The sequence below is a fragment of the Passer domesticus genome, chromosome 21, assembly GCF_036417665.1.
Source record: "Passer domesticus isolate bPasDom1 chromosome 21, bPasDom1.hap1, whole genome shotgun sequence".
NCBI lineage: Eukaryota > Metazoa > Chordata > Aves > Passeriformes > Passeridae > Passer > Passer domesticus.
In genome coordinates, this window is record NC_087494.1 from 273519 (window position 1) to 294188 (window position 20670).

Below are 20670 nucleotides of genomic sequence, written 5' to 3' on the forward strand. Positions count from 1 at the left end.
GAAATGGGAGTTGTAGTCTGCCCTTTCGCACCGATCGGATGCGGGGCGAACAGGAAATGACCGTAGCGGCGGAGCCGCCAGAGCTGAGCGGTTCGGCCGCCCCGCGAGCGGGGCTCTATGCGGCGGGAGGAGCGGAGAGAGCGGCGGGATGGCCCCTTGAGGGACTACATCTCCCAGGGGCGCTTGCAAAGCCGCGGCCCCCGGCGCGGCGCGCCCGGCGCGGGGCATGCTGGGACGGGGGCTCCAAAATGGACAACCACAGGGATGCGCCAGGTACGGCCCGGCCCGGGCGGCTCCGGCTCTGCGCGCTCCTCCCGCGGCTCTGCCCCGCTCCTCCCGCCCCGCTGCCCTCCCCCGGCCCGGCCCCACCGCCCCCCGGGCCGCGGCAGCCGGGGGTGGGGGGTGTGCGCCCGGGGGTGGGGGTGTGCCGGCAGAGTCGGGGGCTGGGGGAACCCCCCCGTTAAATTCCCTCCCTTTTTCCCGCAGCGGAGCCGAGCCGGGAGTTTGGGATGGAGCCCCGCGTTCGTTCCCGGCTCGTTTTCCCCTAGGGAAGCCGTGCTGCTGGTTCGGGATGGCTGCTCTGTTAATTTCCCCCTGTTTTCCCACAGGAAAACCGAGCCTGGGGTCCGGGGTGGTCTCCCCGTTATTTTTCCTTTTCTTTTCCCCCAGGGAAGCAAAGCCGGTAGTTCGGGGAGGCTCCACTGATGGTTTTTCCTCTCCTTTTCCCACAGGAAACCCAACTGTTCATTCCCTCTCTCTTTTCCCGTGGGAAACTGAGCTGGTGGTTCGTGGAGACCCCGCTGTTGGTTTTTCATCCCTTTTCTTTTCTCCTATAGGAAAACTGAGTTCGGGATGATCCCACAGTTTATCCCTTCCCTTTTCCCACAGGGACAGCAAGCCTTGTGTCGGGATGACTCCTGTTAAATCCCATCTTGTTCCTTCAGGAAGGCTGTCCCTTGATTCGGGATGGTCCCTGTTCATTCCCGCTTCTTCCACAGGGAAGACCAGCCTGGGTTTGGGACGGTCTCTCCCTTAATTCCCTCCTTTTCCCTCAGGAAGGTGAATTCTGGATGGTCCCTACCCTAATCCTGCCTTTTTTCCTCAGGGAATGTGAGCCTTGATTTGGGATGATCCCTGTTAAATCCCGCCCTTTTCCCTCAGGGAACGCGCCCTCGTTCCAGACAATTCCCAGGCTCAATCCCGCCTTTTCCCTCAGGGAACGTGTCCCTGGATTCAGGATGGTCCCCATGCTCACCCAGCCCTGGATTGTGTCCCTGGGTTCGGGCTGATCCCGCTTCATTCCCGCCTTTTCCCCTCAGGGAATGAGCCCCTTCACTTGGGATGGTCTGTGTTAAATCCCGCGCTGTTCCCCTCCGAGAAAAAAACCCCGCTTTTTCCCCTTCAGGTTGCCCCTGATTCTGGCCAGTTCCCGAGGTAATTCCCACCTCTTCCCTCAGGGAATGGCCCCTGATTCCAGACAATTCCCAAGTTAATTCCCGCCTTTTCCCTCAGAGGGAATGCGCCCCTCATTCCGGACAATTCCCGGGCTAATTCCCGCCTTTTCCCTCAGGGAATGTGCCCCAGATTCCAGACAATTGAGTTAATTCCCGCCTTTTTCCCTCAGAGGGAAATGCACCCCTGATTCTGAACAATTCCCGAGTTAATTTCCGCCTTTTCCCTCAGAGGGAATGACCACTTATTCCTAGACAATTCCCAAGTTAATTCCCGCCTTTTCCCTCAGGGAATGTGTCCCTCATTCTGGACAATTCCCGGGCTAATTCCCACCCTTTTCCCTCAGGGAATACGCCCCTGATTCCTGACAATTAATTCCTGCCTTTTTCCCTCAGGGATAGCACCCCTCATTCCAGACAATTCCCGAGTTAATTCCCGCCTTTTCCCTCGGGGAGTGCACCCCTGATTCCGGACAATTCCCGGGCTAATTCCCGCCCTTTTCCCCCAGGGAAGGCGAGCCGGTGGTTCGGCGTGCCCCAGTCCAAGTCGGCCAAAACCAGCGTGAACATCCTGCAGCAAGAGGAGCTGATCGCCCAGAAAAAACGGGAAATCGAGGCCCGGCTGGAGCAGCAGGCGCGGCAGAATTCCCTCAGCATCCCGCAGCTCCCGCTGCTCGGAGAGTACGTGGGAATCCCGGCAGCCTGGCTGCCAGAAACGGGGAAGGGAAGGGGAGCTGAGGGAGGAAAATCCCAGCTTTGGTGGAGCAAGGAAGGAAAATCCTAATTTTAGTGGAGCTGAGGGAGGAAAATCCCAATTTTACTGGAGCAAGGGGAAGAAAATCCCAGTTTTACTGGAATAAAGGGGAAGAAAATCCCAGTTTTACTGGAGTAAGGGGAGGAAAGTCCCAGTTTTGGTGGAGCAAGGAAGGAAAATCCTAATTTTAGCAGAGCAGAAGGAGGAAAATCACGGTTTTGGTGGATTAGGGAGCAAAAATCCCAGTTTTAGTGGAGCAAGGGGAGGAAAATCCCAGTTTTAATGGAGGAGGAAGGAGATTTGGGGTTCTTTTGGGAATTCAGTGGTAGGTGAGGAAAATGACCAGTTCCAGGAGATTTTCCTGTCCCAAATCCCACATGGGAAGGGCAGGGAAGCTCCCAAATTCCAGCTCCTGTTTTCCTGTCCCCGCTCAGCGACGATGGCTCCGAGAGCGAGGCCTCCGTGTCCAACAAGTTTGTGAACGATGGGAGCTTCCTGCAGCAATTCCTGAAGCTCCAGAGGGAAAAATCCAATGCTGGTAGGTCCTTCCTTTCCCAGCCCAAACCCGGGATTCCCAGGAACTCTGTCCCCTTCATTCTCCCCTCAGAAACTGCCCCAAATCCCCCCAAAAATTCTGGGAATGCGCCAGCTCCAAACCTGGGGAAGAAGCAGCTGGGGCAGACCTGGAGCCTCTCCCAACCCAAACCCAGGATTCCCAGGAGGAATTTCCCTTCCTTCTCTCCTCAGAAAATGCCCTAAATCCCCCTTACAATTCCAGGAATACCCCAGCTCAAACCCAGAATTCCCAGGAACTCTTTCTTGTTCATTCTCCCCTCAGGAACTGCCCCAAATCCCCCCAGCAGCTGCAGTGATGCCCCAGCTCCAAGCCCCAGAAGGAATCAGCCAAAGCACGCCCTGAGCCCGATGCTCTAGGCTTGGAGCCTCTCCCACCCCAAACCCAGGACTTCTAGGAATAATTTCCCTCCATTTTCTCCACAGAAAGTGTCCCGAATGCCCCGAACCCTGTGGGGGGCAGGCCTGGAGCCTTTCCCACCCCAAACCCAGGACTTCCAGGAATAATTTTGTCTTCATTCTCCCCTCAGAAAGTGCCCCAGATCCCCCCAACAACCCCGGGAATGCCCCAAACCCCGTGAAGAAGCAGCAGGGACAGGCCTGGAGCCTCTCCCATCCCAAACCCAGAGCTCCCAAGAATAATTTCCCTCCATTTCCTCCACAGAGAGCGCCCCAAGTGCCCCCAGCACCCCCGGGAGCGCCCCGCAGCCCGTGAAGAAGCCGGCGCTGCTGGGCAAGCGGCCGGGGCAGGCCCTGAGCCGCATGCTGCAGGCCCGCAGCCTCTCCCAGCCCAAGGCCAGCCCCGTGCTGAGCCGCCTCAGCGTCTTCCAGGGCCCCGACGAGGACGACGAGGAGGATTACGAGCAGTGGCTGGAGATCAAAGGTCAGTGGCAGCTCCTGCTCCGGGGCTGGAGCTGGGAATGCCCGTCCGGGGGTAGCGGTTCAGTGGGGGCAGGATTCCCTCAGGCCCCCCAGGGAATGGGGTGGGGTTCCGATCCTGGAACTGGGACCAGTTTGGGATAGGATTCCCTCAGGCCCCCCAGGGAATGGGGTGGGATTCAGATCCTGGAACTGGGACCAGTTTGGGATGGGATTCCCTCAGGCCCCCCAGGGAATGGGGTGGGGTTCCGATCCTGGAACTGGGACCAGTTTGGGATAGGATTCCCTCAGGCCCCCCAGGGAATGGGGTGGGATTCAGATCCTGGAACTGGGACCAGTTTGGGATGGGATTCCCTCAGGCTGCCTAGGGAATGGGGTGGGATTCAGATCCTGGAACTGGGACCAGTTTGGGATAGGATTCCCTCAGGCCCCCCAGGGAATGGGGTGGGATTCAGATCCTGGAACTGGGACCAGTTTGGGATGGGATTCCCTCAGGCTGCCTAGGGAATGGGGTGGGATTCAGATCCTGGAACTGGGACCAGTTTGGGATAGGATTCCCTCAGGCTGCCCAGTGGAAAGTTGGGTGAATTTATCCTGGGATAGGGGTCAGGGGGGGCCAGGATTCCCTCCTAGGATAGGGGATCAGTTTGGGACATGATTCCCTCAAATTCTGATCTGCGCCTTTGGAATGTTGTGCCAAGTGCTGGGCTCTCCAGGAAATCCTGGTTCTTGTCCTTAAAATGGGATTTTAGGGGGTTGAACTGTTGGAAAAGGAGAAATTAGTTTGGGAATATGCAGAGTGTGTGTATAAATAAAATAATCAATGCGTCCGGCACGGAATTGTGCCCAGGCACAAAAAATCCAGGCAAAACATCTCACCTGTAGATCCTGAATGCCTGGAAAAACAAGGATATGGCGGGAATTATCCTGAGTTTTATTGGGATAATCCAGGCCAGGAAGCCCCAAGGCAGATTTGCCTCAGAATGGGAATTTCACGGGTGGGTTTTAATGGATAAAAGGAGCTCACACTCGGCTTTGTGGCTTCATTTATCCCTCCCCAAAATCCCATGGAGCCCTTTCTGCTGGGATTTGTACCAGCGTAATCCTGGGAATTTGGGCTGTGAGCGTGAAATGTGCTGGGAAAGATGCAGAGAGCTGAGGTGGGTTTGCCTTCATTTCAGGATTTTGGGGCTGATCCCATTGGATCAGCGTGGGTGGCTCTGCTCCGGCTTCCCAAAATTCCCAAAATCGCTGGGTTTATTCCCACTCTGTGATCCCTGTGGGAATTCCTGGGCACAGAGGCCAAACTCCAGGGTTTTGGGAGCTGCTGCTGCAGCCACACAGTTCTGGGAACGTTCTGGGAATGGCTTGGCAGCTGGAATCTGGATTAAACTCCAATTCCTGCTCCTTCCCCGCTGGAATGTGTAGGGAACAAACCCAGTGGGAGCCACCTGTGCCAAGGTAAAGCTGGGATGAGCTGGGTGCCATGGGAACCTCCAAACTGGGATGGGCTGTGGATTCCCAATCCCTGGAATGTCCAAGGAAAGCGGGAGAAGGGAAAGCTCCAGGGAAACCTTGGAGCTGCTTCCAGAGCCTAAAGGGGCTCCAGGAGAGCTGGAGAGGGATTTGGGACGAGGGATGGAGGGACAGGACCCAGGGAATAATGGATTTGGGATTTGGGATGGAATTCCAGGACACGGGGAATGGATTTGGGACGCGAATTCCAAGACACAGGGAATTGGTTTAAACTGAGAAAGGGGAATTTGGGTGGGATTTTGGGAAGGAATTCCTGGCTGGAATGGGCTGGAATTCCCAGAGAAGCTGTGGCTGCCCCTGGATCCCTGGGAGTGGTCATGGAAAGGTTGGAGAAGGGGAGAAGGGAAGTTCCCAGCATTAACTCCAGCAGAGCTGCAGAGAATTTGGGATAAGGGAATTCCAGGACCCAGGGAATGGCTTCAAACTGAGGGAGGGTGGATTTAGGTGGGATTTTGGGAGGGAATTCCTGGCTGGAATGGGCTGGAATTCCCAGAGAAGCTGTGAAAGCGCCCAAGGAGAGTTTGGGGTGTCAGAAAAAGCGGGATTGGGATGAGCTTTAACCTCCTCCCACCCCAAACTTTAGATTTTCCCCGTAGGAACCCCCGGGGGAGCTGCAGACAATCGGGAGTTGTGCTGTGAACACCTCTCTACAACCGCCTGCCCCGTTTCATCCTCTCTCCTCCCACATTGCCGTGTGCCTGCTCCGTGCCTCTCCGCAGTAATTCCCTGTTTCCCGTTGTGGGGGCGCTTGAACCCCAAGTACTGACAGCCTCCTTAAAGTTTTGCCCCCAGAGGACTCGGAGACGCGGCAGGTGGTGGAAAAGCTGGCCAGGTTCGTGGCTGAGGGCGGCCCCGAGCTCGAGAAGGTCGCCATGGAGGACTACAAGGACAATCCTGCTTTTTCGTGAGTCTGGGGAGGGTTTCATCCCCAGGGAATGCTGCCTGGGGGGGGGAAGGGCAGGAAGGGGGGCTGGGGGCTGCTCCCTGGGAGGGGGCGAGGTTTGGGGTTGGTGTTCTTCCCAGAGACGGAAAATTTGGGATTTGGGGGGGAAAATTTGGGATTTTGGGGGGGAAATTTGGAATTTGAGGGGAGAAAATGTTTGGAATACAAGGGGAGAAAATGGAATTTAAGGGGAAAAAGTTTGGAATACAAGGGGACAAAATGTTTGGAATTTAAAGGGGGGAAATTTGGAGTTTGAAGGGAGAAAATGTTTGGATTCGAGGGGGGAAAAGTTTGGGTTCAGTGTTCTTCCCTGAGAGAGAAAATGTGGAATTTGAGGGGAGAAAATATTTGGATTTGATGTGTGGAAAAGTTTTCTAATCCCAGCACTGATGGGCAGAGGATTCCTCCTTAATTTCTGTTCAATCAACAAAAATTTGGATACAAATCCTTGGATTTAAACTCCAGGATCTAATTCCATGGTTTAGGTGCATTCTGAGTAACTCCTTTGTTTCCCCATGTGGGAGTTGGAGCTGTTTCTATCCCAGAATATCAATATTTGGATAATTATTCCTCTTTTTTTTTCCCCTTTTCCCCAGGTTTTTGCATGATAAGAACAGCAGAGAATTCCTGTACTACAGGAAGAAAGTGGCAGAAATAAGGAAAGAAAATCAAAATTCCCAGGCAACCTCTTCCCAAAAAGGTAATTCCCTCTAAAATCTGGGGAATGGCAACAGCACAGGAAATTTGGGATTGATTTGGGACTGGCATGGCAATTTGGCTGCCTGGAAAGGGAATTCCCAACTGGAAGGAGAATCAAATCCTTGTGCCAAAAATGTGGATTCCCAAAATATTCCTGGGATTTGGAATGGGATTTTCCTTGTAGTTGTTAAAGATATTCCAGAATAATTCTCCAGCACTGAATGTTTGGGAAAAGGGGATTTTTTTCCCCTCAGTTTTTATTGGATTTGATTGGAGTATTCACCCTTTTCCAGGTGAGATTTGGGATTTTCCGAAGGGAATTTCCCCTGAAACAGCCTCCAGGGGGTGCAGTGAGAGGAGGATTAACTGGGTTTGTAGGGAATTTTGAATTTTCCAGAGGATTTCTTTTTGTTCCTGGGTAATTCAGGGGCAAAGTCTTGGACTATGGATAATCCTGGGAGTGTAATCCTATGGAAAAATGCCTGGCACAAGGGAAAAATCCAAAATTTTTAATTAGGGATAATTCCAGGTGATTTAATCCTATGGAAAAGTGCCTGATGGAGGGGAAAAATTTCAAAACCTTTAACTAGACTTAATTCCAAGTGGTTTAATCCTGCAGAAAAGTGCCTGGCACATGGAAAAATTGGGATTTGGGAGCCAAAGCTGCCTTACTTCTCATCTCTCCCATCCCAGCTCCCCAAAGTCAGGCCTAAGCTGAAGTTTTTGTGCTTTCAGCTGTTCCTTTGTGCCAGTTCTCCCACTTTAAACCCCACATTTGGCCTAATCGTGCTCGTGGGGCCCTTAGGCTGGGTTAGGCCCAGTCCCTGCTCCCAAACTCAGGTCTAAGCTGAAGTTTTTGTGCTTTAATTTTACCAATTTTCCCACTTTAAACCTGGCTTTTGTGACGTAACCGTGCTCTTGGGATCCTTAGGTTCTGTCCCTGCTCCCAAACCTGGGTTTAAACTGAAGTTTTTGTGCCACTCAGCCAGTCCTTTGTACCAATTCTCCCCCTCTAAACCTGGTTTTAGGCCTCATTGGGGTCCTTAAGCCCCACCCCTGCTCCCAAACTCAGACTCAAACTGATGTTTTATGCATTTTAACTGTTCCTTTGTACCAATTCTCCCCCTTTAAACCCGACTTTAGGCCTCTCTGGGGTCCTTAGGCCGGGTTAGGCTGGGCTGGGGTGAGCTGGGCCCAGGACTAATCCCTGCCTAAAGTTTCCCCCCCAGCCGACCAGGAGACGCGGAACTCGGCGGAGAAGCTGGCGCAGTTCGTGGCTGCAGGGGGCCCCGAGGTGGAGGCCATTGCCCTGCAGAACAACAGGGAGAACCCTGCCTTCAGGTGTGCGCAGCTCCTGGCTTGGGGGCTTTTCTTCCCAGGGAAAGTCCTGGGAATTCTTGGGTTGAAGATTCGGAGCAGAGGTGCTCAAAGTTTGGGGGGCTGAGGTGGGAACTTTGCCCTGCAGAACAACAGGGAGAACCCTGCCTTCAGGTGTGCACAGCTCCTGGCTTGGGGGCTTTTCTTCCCAGGGAATTCCCAGGGAAAGTCCTGGGAATTCTTGGGTTGAAGATTCGGAGCAGAGGTGCTCAAAGTTTGGGGGGCTGAGGTGGGAACTTTGCCCTGCAGAGCAGCAGGGAGATCCCTGCCTTTAGATACGGAAATCCCTGATTTTGGGGGCTTTTTTTCCAGGGAATTCCCAGTGAAAGTCCTGGGGACTTTTAGGCTGGGGATTTGGAGCAGTGAGAATTGAGGTGCTCAGGTCTGGGGTGCAGAGGAATCAGCACATTCCTGATTTTTGGGGCTGTTTTTCCTTTATGGAATTGTGTTCCCTGATCCCAGTGGAGGCTGCACTGGCTGCAGGAATACACGGGATGGTGCTGGAGAGCTGGGAATGCTCTGGGAATTGCAGGAGGGAAAAATCCAGTGCTGCATCCCAGCCCTGGAGAGCTGGGAATGCTCTGGGCATTGCAGGAAGGAAAATTCCAGTGCTGGATCCCAGCCCTGGAGAGCTGGAAATACTCTGGGAATGTTCTGGGCATTCCAGGAAAGAAAAGTCCATGGCTGGATGCCAGCCTGGAGAGCTGGGAATGTTCTGGGCATTGCAGGAAGGAAAGTTCCTGAGGAAACTGTGCTGGATCCCAGCTCTGAGACTGGCTGGAGAGCTGGGAATACTCTGGGAATGCTGTGGGTATTCCAGGCAGGAATTCCACAGCTGGATCCCTGCTCTGAGTGGAGCTGGAGAGCCAGGAATGCTGTTGTGGGAATGTTCTGTGCACGCTCTGGGCATTCCCAGCAGGAATTCCATGGCTGTATTAGAGCTCTGAGTAGGGCTGGAGGGCTGGGAATACCCTTGGAATGTTCTGTGCATGCTCTGGGCATTCCCGGCAGGAATTCCACAGCTGAATCCCTGCTCTGAGTGGAGCTGGAGAGCCGGGAATGCCCCGGGAATGCTGTGAGCGCTCCCGGCAGGAATGCCCAGCTGCTGCCGTTGTTTGCAGGTTCCTGTACGAGCCCCACAGCAAAGGGCACCGCTACTACCGCCAGAAGCTGGAGGAGTTCCGCAGGGCCCGGGCTGCCCCCGGGGGCTCCCCTCTTCCCGGGGGCTCCCCTTTTCCCGGGGGCTCCCCTTTTCCCGGAGAATCCGGCCTCAAAAGGAAGAGCAGTCCCGAGGCTTCTCCCTCCCCTCTGTGCTTCCCCCCTCTCCCCGTTCCCTCCCCTCTCCCCCTCCCCATTCCCATCCCGCCGCCTCTGGCTCTCCCCGTTCCCTCTCCCATCGTTCCCGCTGCTCTTCCCATTCCTTCGGCCTCTCCTGCCCCATCCTCATCCTCCACCTCCCCTCCGGATCAGCTGGCCCCAAATCCAGCCGTGACCCCAAATCCAGCCGTGACCCCAGACCCAGCCGTGACTCCAAATCCCACTGCAATCCCAAATCCAGCCACGACCCCAAATGCATCCGTGACCCCGAATCCCGCTCCGGGCAGCACCAAAAAGAAGAGGAAGAGCCGGTGGGGGCCGGAGGAGGAGAAGGTGGAATTGCCCCTCCCGCAGCTGGTGCAGCAGCTGGATTCTCCTTCTCCCCTCTCAGGTGAGTGAGATTGGGTTTTCCTGGGAATTTCATGGCTCCAGAGGTTTCATTTCCTGAGATGGACATGGATCAAGTTTTCCAAGGGATCTCTGCTGTCAATCCCATTTTTTTCTCCGTGGTTTTATTTTCCCTTCGCTCTGCAGGAATTACAAACAGAATGCCTTTTTTTTTTTTTTCTTTTCCCACCCTTTTATTCCCTTTCATTCCCTCCCTGAGGTTTTTCCCATCTCCCAGGTTTTTCCAAAGGTTTTTCCCTGTTTCTTCCCTGCAGTTCAGGACCTGAAGGGTCTGGGATACGAGAAGGGCAAACCCGTGGGGCTGGTGGGAGTCACGGAGCTCTCGGAGGCCCAGAAGAAGCAGCTGAAGGAGCAGCAGGAGGTGAATCCCAAAAATCCTCCCTGAATTCCCTCCCATGGGAATAACAGGTTTTCCATCATGGAATTCCTCCCTGGGAGAAGCATGGGGCTGCAGTTAGCAGGAATAGCAGGGGGTTTGGGATTAAGGACCTTTCCAGCCCTAAAATCCCAAATCCCAGAGGAGCTTTCCTGGGACAAATCCCATTTTTCCCAGGCTCAATCCCATTTTTCCATGATTCCCAGAGGCAGCAGATCCACTACTTGATCATGAAGCACAGGCACAGTTCTCCTGCCTTTTGGGGCTGAGATTTGGGATTCTTTAGGCTTTGGAGCCATTTTTTCTGGAACGGGCTGTACTCCACTGGCATTCCCAGGCTGATTCCCATTTTTCCCAGGACAACTCCCATTTTCTCAGCTGAGTTCCGTTTTTCCCAAGACAAATCCCATTTTTCCAGCCTGAATCCCCTTTTTCCCAGGACAAATCCCATTTTTCCAGCCTGAATCCCGTTCTCCCCAGGACAAATCCCCTTTCCCCCAGGACACGTCCCGTGTTCCCGGGCACATGCCGTGTTGCCATCGTTGCAGATGCAGCAGATGTACGACATGATCATGAAGCACAAGCAGGCGATGCAGGAGATGCAGCTGCTGTGGGAGCGGGCGCTGCAGCAGCACCAGCACGGCTACGACAGCGACGAGGAGGTGGACAGCGAGCTGGGCACCTGGGAGCACCGCCTGCGCCGCATGGAGATGGACAAGACCCGGGGTGGGTGGGACTGGGAGTTCCAGATGGGAACTCCATCCCTGGAGAGATGTGGAGAAGACCAGAGGTGGGTGGGACTGGGAATTCCAGAGGGTTCCGGAGAGGAACTGCATCCCTGTCGTGCTGGATTGAGAGCTGCAGGGACTCCTCATGGACTGGGAGGGACAGTTCCTCCTGGGATGCTCCACAAATCCCAAGGGATGCTCCGTGGTTTTTCAGAGATCTTGCTGTGCATTCCTGAGAGGTTTTGTGCTCCAGAATCCTCCTGGAATCCAAATGCCCCTGAAATCCCAAGGGATTCTCCATGAGCATTGTTCTCTCCATGGTTTTTCCAGAGTGGGGTGAAACCTGGGAGGTTTCGTGCTCCAGAATTCCCTTGAAATCCCTGGGATGCTGCACAAATCCCAAGGGATTCTCCATGATGTCTCAGCCTGGGGATCTGGTGCACGCCTGGGATGCTCCAGGAATCCCAGGCGATTTTCCATGAGCTGGGTGTTGTCCTGCTTTTCCAGAGTGGGCGGAGCAGCTGACCCAGATGGGCCGAGGGAAACATTTCATCGGGGATTTCCTCCCCCCGGATGAGCTGGAAAAGTTCATGGAGACCTTCAAGGCACTCAAGGTGAGGGATTCTGGGAATGCTCCAGACTCATCCCACAGCTGGGAATTCCTCTGTCTCTCCTTGCTCCAGCCATTCCTGCAGGGAAAAACAGGGATCAGCTTCCCAGTGTTAGCACGGAAATGGGGCCACATTTGGGAAAATTCCCAAAGGATCTGTGGCTGCTCCATCCCTGGAAGTGTCCAAGGAGTATTGGGAGCATCCTGGGATCATGGGAAGTGTCCCTGCCCACAGGACCGGATGGGCTTTAAGGTCCCTTTCCACTCTGGAATTCCACAATTTGGGATTTTTCTGGAATTCCAGACAAACCTCCCACTCGGTTCCTCTTTGGGATCAGTGGGTACCAAGCAGTGAAAAAATGGGAATTTTGGGAATGGTGCAACTCCAGCACCTTCCAGTCCTTCCCAAACCCTGGAATTCCTGGAAGGTGCCTCATCCCTGTTTCCCAGACATTCCCTGGGATTCAGCCTTAGGAATGAACCGGATCTGAGGCTGGATCCAGGGAACAACCTGGAATTCCGGAGCTGTTGTTAGAATCCCAGGAAATCCTGGCAGTTCTTTCCCCAAATCCCAGTTTGGAGAGGGATAAAACTGCTTTTCCTGTGGTCCATGGAATAAAAAATCCCCTTTTCCCTCCTTTTTCCTGCTTTTGCCCACTGCAGGAGGGCCGGGAGCCGGATTACTCCGAGTACAAGGAATTCAAGCTGACGGTGGAAAACATCGGATACCAAATGCTGATGAAAATGGGATGGAAGGAAGGAGAGGGATTGGGATCCGATGGGCAGGGAATTAAAAACCCTGTCAGCAAGTGAGTCTTCCTGTGGATTGTTCCTTCATTTTTTCTGGGAATTCCTGCTGGAATCGCAGCCCAGCATGGAAAACTCAGCCCTGGGAAAAAATTCCTGATTTTTTGGGAGGATTTTCTCCTGGGTTTGTGGCTGTAGCTGGAATTGGCCGAGTCCCTCAAATCCTGAATTTCCGACCCACATTTCCATTGGGAAGTGCAGCTCCAAGCATTCCTCTCTGCACCTCCCCTCTCCCAGGATTAAGTCCTTAAAATCAGGAATTCCTGGGAATATTTGCTCTCCTTGGAGTAATAAAATCATGGAAATTATTAAAAAAAACGATGGGAAGCACATCCAGGGAGGATATTCCAGCCAGAATCAGAGCTTTGTGTGATCCTATGGGTTTTGAGGTCATTCCATGCCCAGAAATGTTGGGATTTGATCCCACTTTGGGTATTCCAAAGGTTTTCTTTGGGTGGATCAGCTTCCATTCAAATTCCCAGGGATTTGGAAATGAAACCAATCCCTACTTCCATCCAAGCCCCAGGAATCTGGGGAAATGAAATTAAACCAATACCTTCTTCCGTGCAACAGCAGATCCTGGGAATTTGGGACAGGAAACCAATCCCTGGAGATTTGGGGAATGAAACCAATCCCTGCCTCCATCCAAACCCCGGGAATTTGGGGAATTAAATTAAACCAATCCCTACCTCCATCCAAACCCCGGGAATTTGGGGAATGAGATGAAACCAGTCCCTGCCTCCATCCAAACCCCGGGAATTTGGGAAATGAGGTGAAACCAATCCCTGCTTGCATCCAGCGGCGCTCCCCGGGGGTTTGGGAGGGAGCTGGGGAGGGTGGGGCTGGCAGGGGCCCGGTCCCGTGGGAATCCCGGGCAGGCTGTCCGAGCCGCGCCATTCCCGCTGTCCGGCAGGGGCACCACGACCATGGACGGGGCGGGATTCGGGATCGAGCGCCCGGCGGAGCTGACCAAGGAGGACGACGAGTACGAGGCCTTCCGCAAGCGCATGATGCTGGCCTACCGCTTCCGGCCCAACCCGCTGGTACGGGATCACAACGGGAATGGGATAACGGGATAACGGGAATGGGATAACGGGATAACGGGAATGGGATAACGGGAATGGGATAACGGGAATGGGAGAATGGGATTAATGCTGGCCTACCGCTTCCGGCCCAACCCGCTGGTATGGGATAATGGGAACGGGATAATGGGAACAGGATAATGGGAACGGGATAACAGGGTCAGTGCTGGCCTGCCGCTTCCGGCCTAACCCGCTGGTACGGGATTGAATTGGGATCATTGGGATGGGATGAGTGGAGTTGGGAATGGGAATGGGATGGAGCCAGTGATGAGGGAGAGTCCCTGGAATGGGACAAGGATGGATCCCCTGGAATGGGAATGTCCCAAACCCGGGCAGGCACAGGGACAAATCCCTGGAATCTCTGCTGTAGCTCTGGGAGTGTTGGCAGCTGGGAAATTCCTCTTGGATGGAATTCCTCTCCTCATCCTGAACCAAATCATCCTCCCGGAATTCCCTGGATGCAGAATTCTCCTTCCCTTTTTTTTTCATTCAAATCCCAGTTTCATTCCCAGCTTCATCCCAGTTAAGCCCCTGCCAGGGGAGGCTTCTCCATGAATCCCATGATTTCTTTGGAATTACATTTTCCAGGGAGCAAAACCAAGCTTGGATTTTCCCTTTTCCCTTTCCAGCCAAAAGCCGCCTTTAATTTGGGGGGAAAAAACCTGGGAAATGTCACAATCCAGTGGCTTTCCCAGAGAATCCAGATGCTGATTTTTGGGATAAAATCCCCAATCCTGATGATTTTTCCTTTTTTTTTTTTTTTTTTCTCCTTACAGAACAACCCACGGCGACCTTACTACTGAGGAGGGCTTTGCCCATCAGATTTCCTGGGAATTCTTATCCCAAGCTTCATTATCCATCTCTTTTCTCCCGATTTTTCTGGCTTTTTTTGGAATCACAGCTCCTCCTTCCCCCATGGAAAAGCTTTCCCAGCTTTTTCTGGGGACACGGGGAGGGTTTGGAGCAGCCCCAAAAATCCCCCAGGGACTCCAATTCCAAGGAGTTTGGGATTTTTGGGAATGGCAGATCTTGTGCTGCTCCAGGAGGGGGGGGATTTTATTCCTTGATTTTATTCCTTGATTTTATCTTGGAATCCCAAATCCAAGAGATTTTGGGGAATTTGGGGAACCAGTGCCTCCAGTTTTGCCTCTGGATGGGTGGATCTGGCCTGGATCCGTTGGGAATTCCAGGATTTGATGGATCCAGGGGGGATTTATTCCCTTCCCAGGGATTTTGCCAACACCTCCTGTGCTTTGGGATGATGAAGACCCAAAATTCCAAAGCCACACTTCAGAAAAATCCAACAAAATTCCATCACCACGTTTTGGAAAAGTCCAGTTGGATTAAAAAAAATAACTCTGGAAATACAAATTTTATTCATGGAGTCTGTAAATAAAATCAAACTTGTTTGTTCCTTAGGTTTAATCCGTGGTGGTTTTTGGGAAGAGGGTGGGAGGCTGCCCTGGAGCTGGGTTTTCCAAGGATTTTCAGGGAAAAAAGCTGGATTTGGTTCCTTTTTTGGGATACTTGATGTGATACTTTGCTAATTTTTTTAATTATGGAGTCAAGGGTTTGGCTTTTAATTCCAGGGCGGGGAGAGGGGGGTGGTATCCAGGGAGAATCCAAAATCTGGGGGCCTGGAGCCCCAGGATCCCAGTCTGCCCCCCATGACCCCCTGGCCTTCCTCCCAGGCCCTCTCCCTCACTGGATCCCAGTCCTGATCCCAGTCCTTCCCTGGATCTCGGATCCCAGTCCTGGACCCCAGTCCCTTCCCAGATCCCAGTCCTTCTCTGGATCCCATTCCAAATCCCAGTCCCAGATCCTGGTCCCTCCCTGGCTCCCATTCCCAATCCCAGTCCTGGATCCCATTCTTGATCCCATTCCTGATCCCAGTCCTCCCCCTGCCCTGTCCTTCCTTATTCCCAGGACTCCATTCCTCCCTTCCAGGCTGCCCCGGTCCCCGCCGTGTCCCGGCCCTGTCCCGGCCCTGTCCCGGTGCCGCCGTGTCCCGGCTCTGTGGCTTTAAGGGCGCTGCCCGGGGCCGAAGTCCGCGGGCCCGGTGCTGGCGGCGGGGCCGGGATGCAGCTCCCGGCGGGCCCGGCCGCCCTGGCCGCCCCCCTGCTCGCCCTCCCGCTGGCCTTCGGTGCCAGCGCTGCCACCGCCCTGGAGTGAGTGGGGACCGGGAGGGACCCCGGGAATGGGGAACGGGAGTGGGGACCGGGAGGGACCCCGGGAATGGGGAACGGGAGTGGGGACCGGGAGGGACCCCGGGAATGGGGAGTGGAGAACGGAAAACAGGGAATGGGGAATGAGGAGTGGGGAACAGGGAACGGGCACGGGGAAGGGGGTATGGAAAAAGGGGAACGGGGACGGGGTCCTGCCCGGGGGAGGGGGTCCGTCCTGGATCTGGGATTCCAGTCCGGGACAGGGGCTGGGTCCGTCCTGGATCTGGGATTCCAGTCCGGGACAGGCAGCTCGCTCCAGTGTTCCCAGGGAAGGCGGCTGCAGGTGGGGTTTTCCCGCTGGATTTGAATCCCCTCGGGAACTTCAGACCCCACAGAGCCTCTCCCGGAGAGCCCAAGTCCCGGGAATTCGGGTGATCCCGGCCTGGAGCCCCCTCCCTGCCCCTCCGGGAGTGTCCCCGCTGTCGCTGACGTGTCCCCGCCGCTGTCCCCGCTGTCCCCGGCGCCGCTTTCGCTTTGCCCGCCCGCAATTCCCGATCCGAGGCTGCGGGAGCGGCTCCGGGCGAGCCCAGCGCCGCCTGCTCTCCCTGCTCCGGGCTCACAAATCGGGCTCTGGGTCTCCTCTGGGGCTTTCCACAGAGCCTGGAGCTGGATAGGGGGACCCCAGGGGGGCTCCGGCCCCATTCCCATTCCCAGTCCCTGCTGGGATCACACCCGCCCTGCTTTTGGGATTTTACCCATTCCCAGTCCTTGCTGGGAGGTCCAGGCACCCTTCCTTTGGGATTTTTCCATTCCCAATCCCTGCTGGGATCCCATCTTCCCATCATCCTTTCTTTTGGGATTTATCCCCGAGTTATTCCCAGATCCAGATTTCCCCGCTCAGGACCGGCCCCCCGTTCTGCGGGGTCTGATCCCAATCCTAAACTCAGCGGGATCGGGAGCGTGTGACGGGGTGGGAATGGGGATGGGGATGGGAATGGGGCCGTGCCGGTGCTGCAGCGGCCCCGATCCCTCTGCAGCCCCCCGGCGCTGGCCCTGGCCCTGGTCCTGCTGCTCCTCGGCCTCGTCTCCCTCCTCATCCTCACCGGCGGCATTGGCCTCATCCAGGACCCCCTGTTCTGCTGTGAGACCCCGGGCTGGGGTTGGGGCTGGGATCTGGGGTCTGGGGTCTGGGAAGATCGGGGGTTGTGGGACCCACATGGAGCAGGGAATTGGGATTTGGGATTTGGGATTTGGGAGGAGCTGTGGGACCCACATGGAGCAGGGAATTGGGATTTGGGATTTGGGGGGAGCTGTGGGACCCACATGGAGCAGGGATTTGGGATTTGGAATCTGGGATTTGGGATTCCAGGGGGAGCTGAGAACCCACAGCGAAGCAGGGATTTGAGATTTTGGGGACGTGCACGGAGCAGGTATGTGGGATTTGGGATTTTGGGGACCCCGCACGGAGCCCCCTGCTCCCCGCAGTGCTCGTGGTGTTCTCCTTCGTGTCGGCCGTGGATCTGCTGATCGCGCTGGAGGAGGACGGGATCGTCTCGGGCTTCATGGAGCTCTACGTGCGGGAGGTGCCAGCCCCGCCCCCGCACCCCCGGACCCCCGTGCGACCCTCCCTGTGTCCCCACCGCCGGTGTGACCCGGTGTCACCGCCCCCCGCTGTAACCCCCCGTGTCCCCCACTGTCGCCACCCCCGGTGTGACCCGTGTTCCCTCCCGGTGTCCCCCTCCGTGTCCCCTCCCGGTGTCCCCGTGTCCCCTCCCGGTGTCCCCTCGCGGTGTCCCCCTCCGTGTCCCTTCCCGGTGTCCCCTCGCGGTGTGACCGTGTCCCCGTCCCCGCAGGGCGATCCCCACCTGCGCACGGCTCACGGGCTCCTCACCTGCTACTGGGACGGCACGGTGCACTACGGGCTGTGCCTGGCCATGGCCGGGGCCGCGGGGCGCAGGTGCCCGGGGACCCCACAGCCCTGGGGAGGGGGCGGGAGAATCGGGAATTTCCTGGGGAGGGGGCGGGAGAATCGGGAATTTCCTGGGGAGGGGGCGCGGGGGGTCGGGGTAGGGAGAATTCCCGAGTTTTGAGGAGGGGGGCTCACGGTGATCCCGGAGGGAACGAGAAAATCCCAAATTTTGTGAGGACGGGGCTGGATGATCCCGGGAGGGCTCGGGGAGCTCATGGGGGGTGGGAAAATCTCGAATTTCCTGAGGAGGGGGCTCGGGGGTGATCCCGGGAAAAGGAGGGGGTGAAAAATCCCGAATAATTTTGAGGAGGGGTCTCCCGCTGTACCCGCAGGAAGAGCTACCGGGGGCTGGGTCTCTTCTGGCTGGGCTCGCTGCTGATGAGCGCCGTGGTTTTCCTGCTGGGCAACCTGATCGGTACGGCCGTGGGGAGGGGGCTGGGGCCGACCCCCGGCAGGAGGAGGAGGAGCGGGAGGAAGGCCCCGCGCCCACCCCGCGCTCTCTCCCGCAGGCAAATACAGCCCCGAGCTGAGCCCGTCCTTCCTCCTCAACCTGCCCTACCTCCTCCTCCTCACCTGGGCCGGCCTCCGGCTCTTCCAGCAGCCCCGGGCGCTGCCGAGCCTCAGCCCCGAGCAGGTGAGGCCGGAGCGGGGGGGTTTTGGGGCGGCTGCTGCGCCCCCAGGGCTGGGTCAGAGGGTGCGGACCCCAAAAACCCCGAATTTCCTCTGGCAGATTGCAGAGGAGCAGCGCAAACCCCTCTACCAGCGGCCCTGGGACCTGCTCCTCATCCTCATCCTCATCCTCACCGCAGCCTTCACCTTCTTCAGGGGGATGGTCAGCGCTGGGGGGGACTGGGGGGCTCCGGGGGGTCCTGGAGGGGGCCAGGATGGTCCTGGGAGGGCTTGGGGTGATCCTGGAGGGACTCGGGGGCTCTTGGAGGGGCTTGGGGGGGGTCCTGGAAGGGCTTGGGGGGTCCTGGAAGGGCTCAGGGGACCCTTGGAGGGGCTTGGAGTGGTCCTGGAGGGTCTCAAGGGTCCCTGGGAGGGCTTTGGGTGTCCTGGAGCATCTCGGGGGTCCCGGGGAGGATCTCGGGGGTCCCAGGGAGGGTGCCCTGCCCTCGCCCCCCTGTGCCCCCAGGTGGTCCTGGACTGCCCGGCCGACTCCTGCTTTGACTACACCTACCTGCACGAGCCCTACCTGCGCGACCCCGTGGGCTACCCCAAAGTGCAGGTGAGGGGAGGGGCCGGGCCCCCTCCAGGTGCCCCCAGCGCCACCAGGGGTGACCGCCCGGGTGTCCCGCAGATGCTGATCTACCTGTTCTACCTGCTGCCCTTCCTCTTCCTCGCCATCTACGGGCTGGCCCTGCCCGGCTGCTCCTGGCTGCCCGACTGGAGCCTGCTGTTCGCCGGCGCTGTGGCGCAGGTGGGCGGCCCCGAAATGCGGGATTTGGGGGAAAAAATCCCTGATGGGGCTGCCTCAAAATCCCGGGATTTGGGGGGAAAAAAGAACCCAAACGGGGTGGTACAAAAATCCTGGGATTTGGGGGGAAAAGTCCCAAACAGGGAAGCCCCAAAATCCTGGGATTCGGGAGGAAAAAAATCCCAAACAGGGCGGCCCCAAAATCACAGGATTTGGGGGGAACATCCCAAACCACGTGGCCCTGAAGTCTTGGGACTTGGGGGAAATCCCAAGCGGGAATTGGTAAAGGGTTGGGGCTCGGTTTTGGGCGGCAGATCCTGGGTTTGGGGGGCAGATCCCGGGTTTGGGGGGCAGATCCCGGGTTTGGGGGGGCAGAGCCACAGCCGCAGCTGCAAGTGGAGCAGCTTGGCTGGCTGATAATTGCCTCGGCCTCGGTGGATTTGGACAGAACCCGGGATTAGTGGGACAGAAATAGGATGGAGAGAGACGCAGGACTATAGATAGGATGGGCTGGAGCCAAAAACCCCTCCGGCGTTGGGGTTTTTCACCTTTTAGGACCAGGGCTTTGCACCTCTGACGTCCAAGGGTCTGCACCCTTTGGGGCCGGGATTTTTGCACATTTCAGGGCCGGAATTCTGCACCTTTTAGGGACTCTTTGGGCCTGGGGGCTGCACCTTTTAGCGCCGGGGCTTTGCACCCTTTGGGGCGGGGGGCTCGCACCTCTTGGGGCCGCTCCCCCGTCACGCCCCCGGCCCACTCCGCTGTCCGCAGGCTCAGTTCGCTCACCTGGGCTCCTCGCTGCACTCCCGCACGCCGTTCCCGTACCAGACCCCCGACGAGGTGCTCTGGACGTTCCTCCTCTCCAACGTCCTGTACGCGCTGGGCCCGCAGCTGCTGGCGCTGCGCTGCCTGCGCTGCCCGGCCTTCTTCCTGCCCCCGGCCCGCCCGGGCCTGGCCCGCGCCAAAAAGTGCCAGTGACGGCTCCTGCCGCTCCCCCGGGGCTGCTGTCACCTCCCCGGGGCTGCTGTCCCCACGTCCGGTGCCTCTCGCCCCGCTTCAAGCGCTGGGAGCGGAGATGTCCTCTGCGGTGTCCCCAGCGGTGTCCCCAGGGATGCTCCTGGGGACAGTCCCCCAAAAGTCCCCAAAAGCTCTGAGGGTGTCCCCCAAAAGCCCGGCGGGGACCCGCGGCAGTCACAGCCCTGCCCGCGCGCGGCTGCGGGGCCGCAGAAGCCGCGGCCCCTCCCGGGGGTCCCGGTCCCTCCCGGGGGTCCCGGTCCCCTCCCGGTGCCCCGCCTCGGGCTGGGAGGGCTCGGGGGTGGCGGCAGCGCCAGGGGGACGTCGGTGACAAAATAAAGGAGCCGAGGCTCGCTGCGAGCCCACCGTGTGCCCGCCGTGTGCCCGTTGTGCCCAGCGCGGCCCCCGTGCCAGGCGGGGACCCCCGGGGCCTTCGGGGCAGGGGCTGGGCCGGGGGGTCCCTGCGGGTGGGTGGGGTGAGATTTGGGGGGTGGTACCGGGATTTGGGGGGTGGTACCGGGATTTGGGGGGTGGTACCGGGATTTGGGGGTGGCACCCGCCAGGT

The 20670-nt window shown here is 57.1% G+C and overlaps 2 protein-coding genes across 5 annotated transcripts; both read left to right on the forward strand.

Annotated features, from left to right (window-relative positions):
• Window positions 1–15: 15 nt before the first annotated feature.
• Window positions 16–14958, forward strand: SUGP1 (SURP and G-patch domain containing 1). 4 transcript variants are annotated; one of them, XM_064396767.1, is made up of 14 exons: window positions 16–273; window positions 1961–2132; window positions 2640–2743; window positions 3443–3661; window positions 5974–6097; window positions 6733–6836; window positions 8053–8176; window positions 9334–9920; window positions 10192–10298; window positions 10862–11039; window positions 11549–11655; window positions 12315–12460; window positions 13372–13501; window positions 14317–14958. In XM_064396767.1, the coding sequence occupies exons 1-14, from the start codon at window positions 39–41 to the stop codon at window positions 14341–14343; spliced, it is 2364 nt and encodes a 787-aa protein (XP_064252837.1). In that variant the 5' UTR covers window positions 16–38; the 3' UTR covers window positions 14344–14958. The 4 variants fall into 4 exon arrangements, with proteins under 4 accessions (XP_064252837.1, XP_064252841.1, XP_064252840.1 ...); XM_064396771.1 differs by having other exon boundaries at window positions 8065–8176; XM_064396770.1 differs by having other exon boundaries at window positions 5986–6097.
• A 343-nt stretch (window positions 14959–15301) lies between these two features.
• TM6SF2 (transmembrane 6 superfamily member 2) lies at window positions 15302–20195 on the forward strand. The gene is made up of 10 exons (XM_064396774.1): window positions 15302–15708; window positions 16743–16846; window positions 17191–17288; window positions 17559–17662; window positions 18007–18089; window positions 18184–18308; window positions 18405–18506; window positions 18810–18902; window positions 18975–19094; window positions 19863–20195. Exons 1-10 carry the CDS (start codon window positions 15620–15622, stop codon window positions 20067–20069), a joined length of 1125 nt encoding a protein of 374 aa, XP_064252844.1. The 5' UTR covers window positions 15302–15619; the 3' UTR covers window positions 20070–20195.
• Window positions 20196–20670: the final 475 nt, after the last annotated feature.

Excerpts from the sequence above, each read along its gene's own strand:
- SUGP1 (XM_064396767.1), top strand. The coding sequence starts at position 39 with ATGCGGGGCGAACAGGAAATGACCGTAGCGGCGGAGCCGCCAGAGCTG. Across the intron at positions 3,662-5,973 it reads GCAGTGGCTGGAGATCAAAG|TTTTGCCCCCAGAGGACTCG; the intron begins GTCAGTGGCAGC and ends GCCTCCTTAAAG. Across the intron at positions 6,837-8,052 it reads GGCAACCTCTTCCCAAAAAG|TTTCCCCCCCAGCCGACCAG; the intron begins GTAATTCCCTCT and ends CCCTGCCTAAAG.
- TM6SF2 (XM_064396774.1), top strand. The coding sequence starts at position 15,620 with ATGCAGCTCCCGGCGGGCCCGGCCGCCCTGGCCGCCCCCCTGCTCGCC. Across the intron at positions 15,709-16,742 it reads AGCGCTGCCACCGCCCTGGA|CCCCCCGGCGCTGGCCCTGG; the intron begins GTGAGTGGGGAC and ends ATCCCTCTGCAG. Across the intron at positions 16,847-17,190 it reads CCAGGACCCCCTGTTCTGCT|TGCTCGTGGTGTTCTCCTTC; the intron begins GTGAGACCCCGG and ends TGCTCCCCGCAG.